General features: G+C 42.8%; 1 protein-coding gene across 2 annotated transcripts in view; it reads right to left on the reverse strand.

Moving 5' to 3' along the window:
• Positions 1–11,110, reverse strand: part of LOC111875624 — a 69,266-nt gene that overhangs the window by 20,352 nt on the left and 37,804 nt on the right. For both annotated transcript variants that reach the window (XM_023872010.2, XM_023872009.2), the window contains exons 3-4: positions 5,169–5,301; positions 2,683–2,992 (exon numbers count right to left, since the gene is read on the reverse strand). In XM_023872010.2, coding sequence (XP_023727778.1) covers positions 2,683–2,992; positions 5,169–5,301 — 443 coding nt within the window. The remainder of the gene's footprint in view (positions 1–2,682; positions 2,993–5,168; positions 5,302–11,110) is intronic.

Genomic DNA, 11,110 nt, shown 5'->3' on the forward strand with positions numbered 1-11,110 from the left:
ACTGAGCCCTTCTTGAGAAGCCTCCAATTGTTCAGCTACTCAAGAACTTCCCAGAATTTTATGGAACCCGAAGGTTCATTACCGTGTTCACAAGAGCCCTCCGCTGGTCCCTAACCTAAACATGGTCAATCTAATCCATACCATCCCATTCTCACCCTCTAATATCCATTTTAATATTGTCCACACATCTACGTCTTGATCTTCCCACTGGTCTCTTTCCTTCTGGATTCCCCACCAGTATCCTATGTGCATACCTCTTCTCCCCAATTTGTGCTACATGCCCTGCAAACTTCATCCTCCTCGACTTGATCATTTTAATTATACATGGAGAAGAGTACAAGTTATGAAGCTCCTCATTATGCAGTTTTCTCCAACCTCCCGCTTCAAATCTCTTCGGTCCAAATATTCTTCTCCCTTAATGTCAGAGACCATGTTTTACACCCATACAGAACCACAGACAAAATTACAGTTTTGTATATTCTAATTTTTATGTTTTTGGGCAGCAGATGAGAGGACAAAAGGTTCAGGACCGAATGGTAGCAAGCATTACCCGAGTTGAATCTCCTCTTAATTTCCTCCTGAATCAGGTTTCGATCTGTTATCGTCGTTCCCAAATACCTGAACTGTGCCACATTTTCAAAACAACTGTTACCTATCGTCCAAATACTTCTTTCGTGAATTTCTCCTAGCCTTTCACCTTGAGCTATATTTCAAGGGCAATGAAAGTGTTTACTGACATCTCACAGCATAACTGATTGATGCCGCCCAAGGGCCCTTTCGCCCTCGGCCCCCTGTAGCATATATTCCTCTGTAAATATTTGAGACAGCCAGTGTTATCTAAAAGATAGGGCCCTTCCTCACGTTGAACTAACACTTAAAAAAATGTTCAAATATTAAGTTGAATAAAACATGCTTGTAATTTCCTCTATTACACGAGATAGCGCTATATAGGTGAACTGATGTGTAGATTCATATTTTCTTGACCTCGGTGCTAGCTGGAGGGGAGTGGTGAGCTTCACGCCCCTGCCGTTTTATCCCCAGGGAAAGGTCCCCCGGAACCGGTTCAATAGGAGGCTGGGTGAGCCCCAGTGCCGGTCTGGACGATATGGAGAAGAGAAGATTCTGATCTTCCTGGGACTGGAACTCAGACCCCTCGATCGTCCAGCCCGTAGGCAGTCGCTATACCGACTGCGCTACCCCGGCTTAACTTTTCAGGGTAAAAAGACCTGAAAATGGGAATATATATTTCTTCCGAAGCATTTTTACGTATCTAAGGAGCTAAAGGACGTCATATCTCAGAAGACGGCAATTTTAATTCCCCCATCCTGAGAGTCGGTAGTCATAAAGTCACAGTTCCGCAACGTCGGCGTGTTTGTAGATTCAGAGGACAGTTCTGCATAAAAAAATTACGTTTCTGAGGCATCTCTCTTCTAAATTTCACATTCATTATACACAAGACTCGGAACTACAAGTAATTACAGCGCAATTGCACGATTTCCACACTTTACAAATCACTGCACGCTAAGTCTTCACTAATCGTTGCTTGGTAAGAGCTCTCAACAATTCAGATTCTTCAGCTTCTGTTCTTACGTCGTTACTGTCCGGCGAATATTCCACAACTGAACTGTCATTTGAACTATAGCGCCATATCCTCTCAGCCTCCCTTGCAGAGCTCAACTCTCAACTAACTGGGTCGCCTCACCTGCACTTCTTAGAACCCCTTTTTGCACGGACCGAGCAGAAAACACACTTTCCAACAATAATTTATTGTTCCGTGCGTATTCGTAGCAGTGGGAATGAGTTTACTTAACCGTTACCTAGATCACCGTTGATTATTTGCCTATCTCGCGGTCACTGCATAGTAACGGCTGTACACGCTATAATATACAGGGTTAGCCTAAAAGAAATAGACAGTTTTAATGACTCGTATTCATGAAACACACGCGCAGCCTAATAAAGTCGACAACACGTGCAAGTTTAGAACTTCAAGAACATAAAGGATAGAGTTTACGTTCCTCCCTCCCCACAAATGTGGACGATCTTAAACAACGCATCACAGTAGCTGCTGCTGAGAAGCGTTTGGGGACAACTAGACTATTGCATTGATATTTGTCGTGTTACAAAAGGGTCACATATAGAACACTTGTAACTTACCCATGTAAATTTCAGGGCGTACTTTTCAAACCATGTAAGTATCTCGGCCATGCTATTAAAATTCTTCTTTCTGTAAAACTTTGAAAGTGTCTGTTTCTTTTAGGCTAACCCTGTATTTTAATAAAAATCTATCCATTGGTTCAAAAGTCACTGGCAGGAGCAAACACACGGACGCGACAATACAGACTGATGGACATACATGCACACACAGACATGAATATGACAACGCCATTTTGTTAAGCCATATCGCGCCGAATAGTAGGATGACAGACTAATGAAGAATTGGATGGGATTTGGAAGGAAGCCACCATGAGCTAATCCAGGCATTATAACTACATTTTCCTGGAGGGACTGAGGAAAACAACTGAAGCATCTCAGTCGGGATAGTTTCTATATATTGGCATAGATTCGAACCGAGCACCTCCGAAATACAAGCTCACACCACCCCGCTTCAAGAAAGTATGCTTAAAAATAATAAGTTTTACACAGCAGACATTTCAGTGGAGTAGGTACGCAACGGCCACTCACCACTGTCATCAGGGCAGACCTCATCTCGTAAACCCAGACATTATTGCAGGAGCCACCAAAGCCGTGAACTATGACCTTGGTTGGCGCGGACAAGTTGAAGGCCTTACCGGCCCAAGGCCAAACGGCTGTCAGGTTAGTGAAGGGGACGTCCATGACAGGTGAGTTCCCGCGGGCGCGGCCCGAGTACAAGAAGAACCTTGTCGAAACCTCCTCGGGGGGAGACGGGAGCATATCCAGGTACCCAAAGGGCCCCGAGTCCTGGAAACAGCCCACTTCTGGGTAACACACAGACGATTCGGCGCGTTTCCTCCTGAAACAGTTATCAACATAGTCAAGTTCATGTCAAAAGTAAAACTGAACTGAGCGCCATGAAGACGCATGGGCGAGTTGAGGTACAGCTCCATGCATTCTTAACCTGGGCACTAGATGGAGGTAAGTGGTCCGCTTCACGCTCCGGACGCTCTACCTCGGAGAAGGAATCCCCGTAGACATTCGACAAAACGAAGAATTGGACACGGAGTCTGTTTGGAAGCAGTGCCCCCTTTGGGAAACGAACACTGGTACTCTAGTCGTCCAATCCGTAGCCTTGCCTCTATACCTACCCACTTATCTGGCTCCTGATAGCTTGTAACTCTGCTTAATTAAGCACCACACAACGAAGACTTATGAGGGAAATAAGGTAAGACTCCACGCGTTGATAATTTTCATTTCATGCTTCCTGTTGTGTTATAATATACAATTTATTTATTAAAACCGTCACAACACAACTATATTAAGGTCAGTGCCTAGTTTGCTTCTGCTACATGTTTCGGCTATTAAAAGCCATCATCAAGCAAATACATAGCCATGATATATAGCCATGATTCGTTGTTTACATTCCCTACAGAACGGACAATACTTTGTAAGATGAGGCACTGATTAAATAATTAACATTAATATTACTACATCTACATCACGAGCCATCAAAACAATTTATTATATATACACAAAATATAGAATACTCCAATTTGTCCGTGGGAACACAACAAAATCACAAAAGCCAACGACTGACTCGATGATGTAAAGAATCAATCGAAGACTTTTATTCTTGTTTTATACTATAACTTTTGTTTTATATAATCTAATCTATTGTATTTTTACGTTAAATATTTTAATATAATTAATATTATTGTATCCAATTTTACTAGTACTGCAGTTCAGTGGTGTAGATATATATATATATATGTTGGCCATGTATTAGCCTGATGATGCTTTTANATCAAAACAATTTATTATATATACACAAAATATAGAATACTCCAATTTGTCCGTGGGAACACAACAAAATCACAAAAGCCAACGACTGACTCGATGATGTAAAGAATCAATCGAAGACTTTTATTCTTGTTTTATACTATAACTTTTGTTTTATATAATCTAATCTATTGTATTTTTACGTTAAATATTTTAATATAATTAATATTATTGTATCCAATTTTACTAGTACTGCAGTTCAGTGGTGTAGATATATATATATATATGTTGGCCATGTATTAGCCTGATGATGCTTTTAATAGCCGAAACACGTAGCAGAAGCAAACTAGGCACTGACCTTAATATAGTTGTGTTGTGACGGTTTTAATANGAATCAATCGAAGACTTTTATTCTTGTTTTATACTATAACTTTTGTTTTATATAATCTAATCTATTGTATTTTTACGTTAAATATTTTAATATAATTAATATTATTGTATCCAATTTTACTAGTACTGCAGTTCAGTGGTGTAGATATATATATATATATGTTGGCCATGTATTAGCCTGATGATGCTTTTAATAGCCGAAACACGTAGCAGAAGCAAACTAGGCACTGACCTTAATATAGTTGTGTTGTGACGGTTTTAATAAAGAAATTGTACTCCACGCGTTGTTAACCGCGGAGCTACATGGAGGTGATTCATTTTGTCCAGTGGAAAGAGCCTCAGTATAGGAGGCCCTATAAAATGGCTGCTTCCATAACATTTCCCTGTCCGGTATTCCTACTGGGCCGGACGAGACACCTATCCACACGCATTCTCCCGCTGAGTTCGTTGAACCAAAATTTCTAAGTACGTTTTGAGTTTCTCACTGCCCTGACTTCTATAAGTTCTATCTTCTGGAATATGACGCCGTGTAGTCCGGTGGAATTCCACCTACTTTTCAGGGGTACATATTACCACCATTTTCAGAATCGAAGAATACGCGAAAACAGAAACCTGCATGTAGTAGGCAGTAAGCCTGGAGGCGGTATGTTCCTCCGAAACGTCGGTTGACTTTCATGGCGTTATATCCCAGAAGATGAGACTTCATACTTACCGCTGTGAGAATCTAAACTCCAGTTTGGAGTTAATTTGTTTAGTAGATGTGCTGAATATCAGTTCTAGAAAGCAAAACCCAACATCGTGACGTTTGCATTACTGTTCGTGTTATGTACGTAAATATTCTGCACTAATAAGGAGGAACTTACCTATGAGAAACGTGTCGTTTATGCCATTCTTGCATTGAGGTCACCACGGCCTTCAATATCTCGGCATCTCGCACTTCATCCAAGGCCTCCTGATCAGGAGTGGCCCAGGGAGTTCCCCCTGCAGACGCGCGCTCTGCAAAGCAAACACCGCACTCTACAGCTGGTCACACACATTAACATTCCACTCGGAGCCACGTCAGAAAAAGGGCCTTGAACCTACTTTATTTTTAAAATAGTTCAGAAATGTCAAAGCACAATGTTTTTATAGAGCCGTGATAGAGATTGGCTGCAGGCTGGAGGGCCTAGTGGTCAAGTTCGAATCCCGGAAGAGACGAGATTTTTCACTTCTCCACGTCGTCCAGACCGGCTCTGGGGCCCACCCGGCATCCTACCCAACGTGTACTAAGGGGATCTTTCACCCGGGGGTAAAGCGACTGGGCCGTGGAGCTGACCACTAACTTTCAAATAGTGTCGAGGTCAAGAATATATTTTCATGGCATATTGCTTAATTAATTAAGCACAGGGACAACCGTACTTTTTTTACAGTTTTTATACAGTTACAAAAGACAATGCATTGTTAAATTACGTTTTACAAAGGTGTAATCACTATCAAAGCAAAACAAAGTTGTAAAATAGGGATCCATTATAAGTAACTCAATTCAAGAACTTAGTCTGATATTCTTATGACTCGTCTGATGATGACCTAGGAAAGGTCGAAACATGTGGCGTAACACCTGTGCACAATAAGCAAATGTTTTATTACGTTAGTACCTATTTTTGTCTTCAAACTGTATATACCATTTTTGTGTAGTTGGCCCCATGTTACGCTATTCTACACACAAGACAGGATGTGTACAATAAAGATTATTCATATTTTGATCTGAATGTTAATAGGTACAGGGGCACTTTTGGGCACCAAGCTACTGCACTATCCAATAGTCCACTGTCTATTTAACTAATTTACACCTACTGGCTACTCTCCATGTCTGGAGGCAGTTTCTTCCACCTGTAACTTAAGAATATACCCTGCAGAGATGAAAATGGGCCCACTCAACTTGGCGTCTTCTTTACTTCTTCAGTTATGTGTGTGCTACTTTTCTGGTTACGCAATGACATTTCAGTCTTCTTATGTTTGTGTATCTGAAATATGATTGCACTGAAGTAATAGTGCCCTGTGCCTACTATGCGTAATGCTATCTCTATAGCTTAAATAGCTAACCACATAAGGAAACCTGTTGGCAAATTATGTTAACTTTACACTGCAGCTACTCAGTGGCTTAGAAGGATAACCAGTCTGAGGAGTAAACATACAAACTTCTGCGAAATATGTTCGGCAAATAATTACAACTATTTTACTGAATGTCCCTGCTGCCCTTCTATTCAACAAGTTAGAGACGTCCTCAATCCATGAATATTTCTTGTTCTAAATAACGAAGCAATCTTATTCATTCCAGATATAAATACAGATGGCCGTCAGCCTATTTATTTCTGTTGGATTCGTTTTGTGTGTCTCGAAAGATGAAGCTTTCACCAACAGAAGGGACCGGAGAATTCGTGTAATGATTCAGCCACAAGTTGCAACTGCAGTTTTAATGCCGTTATTATTTAGAAGCTTTCGCCCTAAGGGAAACTTGTCTGAGAGCAGGGCGCTGAGTAGAAAATTTTGATCTGGAAGGGGGAAAGTGACGGATGTTACAAGAAACCTACATATTGAGAGGCTTCACAATTTGAGCTATTCACCAAATATTATTACTGGGGCCACGCCATAGCTCAAGCGGTTAGTCGCTGGCTTCCCACAGCGGCGGCCAGGGTTCGATCCCAGTTCTGGTCAAGTGGGATTTGTCGTGGACAAAGTGGCGCTGGGGCAGGTTTTCTCCGAGTACTTCGGTTTCCCCTGCCAATCTTCATTCCACCAATTGCTCCACAAGCACCCTCACCTATCATCTGGGGCTGGTAGAATAGGCCAGAAGTGGCCGCAGTACAAGGGACTTAGTCCCACCCCACTAGCAATAAAGAAAACGTTATTACGGCCTTCGTATTAGGGAGAATGACATAGAAAGGACATGTAATAAGCCTGTAGGATACATTAAACAAATACAGAATATTAGGCGGAAACCTAAGGAAAGAAAATACGAGTTTGGAGCTATATGTGTTGATGGTAGGATAATATTAAAACGCATCTTGAGAAATAGGATGTGAGGATTGGACTCGGATGGCTCTGGGTGGGATCCAATGGTCATATTTTCTTGTCACGGTAATAACACTCTGGGTTCTATAAACGACGAATAATTTCTTAATTGGTTCCATTGCGTTTGTTAGTCCGTCAGGCAGTGAATCAGCTATTTAGTTGACAGCTCGCATTAAATATTCTATGATACAGCTTTCCGGGGCACGCGGTAGCGTAGTTGGTTGAGGGGCTGTGCTACAAGCCGGAACGTCGCGGGTTCAAGTCCCGATGAAGTCACTGGAGTTGACTCAACCTTTAACAGAAATGAGTACCAGGAATTAATTAAATAATTTTCCTGGGAGTAAAGCGCGGCCGACGCGTAAGGCTGACAACCTTACCGCCATCTTTGAGCCGGTTGTCTAGACAATGTGGGACCCTCAACGTCTCACAACCCTATGGGCCTTCACGGCCTGTTACAGGGATAGCTTTACTTTTACTTTATGATACAGCTTTCCACATGAAGGATTACTTCCAACAAGAATGTGGGAAGAGCATTGAGGTACCTGAATGTAGACGAATAGGTAATATCAATATTTATCAAGAGAAAAACGTTGTGAAATTTTAAGCTGGATTTGACAGTGAAGAAAGCAGTCTTCTGGGATGTAGCACCGTGTAGATGTGGTGTTAACCGACGTTTCGGAGTAAAGTATCGCCTCCATCTTAAACGGCCTCCGTAGTCTAGGGGTAACGTTCCCACCTCATGACTCAAGGTACGCGGGTCCAAACCCGGCGGAGGTCGTGGAATTTTTAAGGGCGGAAAAATTCAGGGAACAAGTCCTCCGGGTGGGACTTTAAGCTGTGTGTCCCGTGTCGTAGATTTACGGCACGTAAAAGAACCTCATGTCTTTAGGAGACCTCTGAGCTAAATTACAGGCCCTTTCCCGCCCAAGTAGTCTCCAATGCCTCTGGTGGATGGGGGAAGCATCAAGGTACAGGGGGCCGACCTCGTTGGCTTTACGGGGGCTGATGGCACGCACCGTTACCGGTAGGGTATGGCGACAGTAGAAATTAAAAAAGGGGGACGCACAATGGACCAATAACTGGTCTAAGTGCATGGGGAAACCCACCCCCTCTCATAATACATACATGCATACATCGCCTCCTTCTTCAGGGTAGAAGGAAAAATAAGAAAGCCTGCAAGCGAAGAGACCGTGAGAACCCGTACAAGCAGACTTATTTTTCCTTCTATCCAGAAGATGGAGGCGATGCGTTCCTCCGAAACGTCAGCTAACACCACATCTACACGGTGCCACATCCAAGAAGACTGCTTTCTTCATAGTCACCACCGTGAAAACCTCAAATCTTACATGGATTTGACAGGTTCGCGATGGAGTTTAATTCTGAAAGCTGTAATGAAGCGTAGAGAGTTTCTTGACCGGCTGAGTAACTGTCGCCTTTTCTAGTAAGACTCTATATCGTGAAGTTAGCCTACTTAGCGTCAGTAATAGAGGGCAGCACGACAACAAAAATAAAGAGTGTGAAGCAGTCCAAATTAAAACGGCTATAATTCTTGATCTGGGCTTCTAACTGTGTCAGCTAGAAATGTTTCTCACATTTTCCAGCAGTGATATCGCGTTCTTGAAAGCCACTTGTCTCTGTGTACACCCAGTGTAAGCCATATTTTGGTGTCATTAATGAATGATAATATTGTATGCGACAAGTTAAGAAAGTGCTTTTCGAAGTGAAGGTACGGGATTATGAAGAAAGTGGTTGTTGAATAGATCCAGCTATCATGAGAAGCTGAGTCGAGTTTCTGTTCGATTGCCTTACGGTATACTTACTTATTCATGGAGCTGAGCCCTTCTGGAGGAGCCGCCAATTCTGCAGCTACTCAAGAATTTCCCAGCATTTTATGGAACCCGAACGTTCATTACCGTGTTCACAAGAGCCCTCCACTGGTTCCTACCCCGAGTCAGATCAATCCAATCCATACCATCCCATCCCAAGATCCATCTTAATATTGTCCACCCACCTACGCCTGGGTCTTCCCAATGGTCTCTTTCCTTCTGACTTTCCCACTAATATCCTATACGCATTCCTAGTCTCCCCCATTCGTGTTACATACCCTGTCAATCTCATCCTCCTTGACTTGATCATTCTAATTATACTTGGAGAAGAGTACAGTTTATGAAGCTCCTCACTGTGGCCTTACGGTATACTGAAGATATATTTCACGGTCGCATAGACAGAAATTTAATCAGCAAACAAAAGGTGAGGGATATTCTTGTTGGTGAATATCTCAACACAATATTCCCCCCCCCCTTGTAACTGAGTCAACTGACGAGGTTTGGTGGGCTCCTAGGTTGGGTTCTGAAGAACCAGAAATAACAAAAACAGCGAATTTTGTAAATCACCGGATGTTGTATCGGATATCAAAAGAAAGTTGGAGAGACTGGGGCATATGCTCAGAGTAGATCAAATAAAATCCTTAAAAAATTCTTAAAGCTAGACGAGAAGGATAATAAAAGTGGGTAGACTCAGACTGTCAAGGTTCGGCCACGCAGAGCGCTACGCTATGTTCGCTACGTACGCTACGTACACTCTGCGACGCAGCTAACATAGGGAACATAGCGTACGTAGCGTAAGGAGGTCTGTGTGGCCAGTCACATTGGCAATAAAGGGAGATATTTTTCTGTTCGTATAGCTAACATAGCGTACGTAGCGCTCTGTGTGGCCGAAACTTTATGGGGTGAATATTAAGAGAATGATTTACGGGAGCTGGAAGTGAGAGAGACGTGAGATAGAAGGCAAATAATACACAAGAGTGGGCGTGTGTCATAAGGAGGTCAAGGTTCTCAGAGGAAAGCAGAGAAAAAAAGGCGTACGTAAGCTAAGTTGTAGAACTGACAACTCCTGACTTAATATTTCTGTGTTTTATTCAGTCACTGCAGACAATAATCAGAACAGTTATTTATATATACCACAACAAATTCCACGAAACTCTTACCGTTTTTCTTTCACAAATATCATTCTCTGTTCTCTCTCTTTTCTGTTGCTCCCACTTTGGGGGCATAGACAGTCCCTTAAACGTTTCCTTTCCCTTCATTTTCTTAATTTTATAGACAGTCGGTATGACTCCCTGTACGGGGGATCAGCCCTGTCACAAGCCCGCTACCTATACACAGGACAACAAAAACACAGAATAAACGCATACGTCTATGCCTCGATGGGAATTCGAACTCAAGACCCCAGTGCTCGAGCGAGCGAAGACAGTTAGTTCATGCCTTATACCACACGGGTGCTGTTATCTGCACACATCTCATTAGTAGGGGGGATAGATAAATCTCTGCCTGCGCTGAATTAATTACGCACCACGTCATCAAGGCGTGTCGTGGAGAGGAGGTATTGCTCCACCATTCTTTTGACCTCGGCGCTAGATGGAGGTGAATGGTCAGCTTCACTCCCCAGCCTCTTTAACTGTGTTGTATGGGAAGCTGGGTGGGCCCCAGAGCCAGTGTGGGCGCCGTGAAGTAGGGACCAATTTCATGCTGCTGCTGCCAATCGAAGTCTAGCCGTCCAGCCGTGAGTCCGTCGCTATGGCGGCCCGCAATGACAGCAGCTACCAAAGTTTCGAAACGCAACTTGCCAGACAGGCCATGTGCGCGTAACTTTCTCACGAGGCGCGTATAGGTTATAAAACCAGAACACAATTTTCTTGCAAAATCGAATGATTGCCCATATGACCGTATGTTTCAAAGAAAATTTTCTGGTTACT

Source organism: Cryptotermes secundus, unplaced genomic scaffold (genome assembly GCF_002891405.2).
Source record: "Cryptotermes secundus unplaced genomic scaffold, Csec_1.0 scaffold141, whole genome shotgun sequence".
NCBI lineage: Eukaryota > Metazoa > Arthropoda > Insecta > Blattodea > Kalotermitidae > Cryptotermes > Cryptotermes secundus.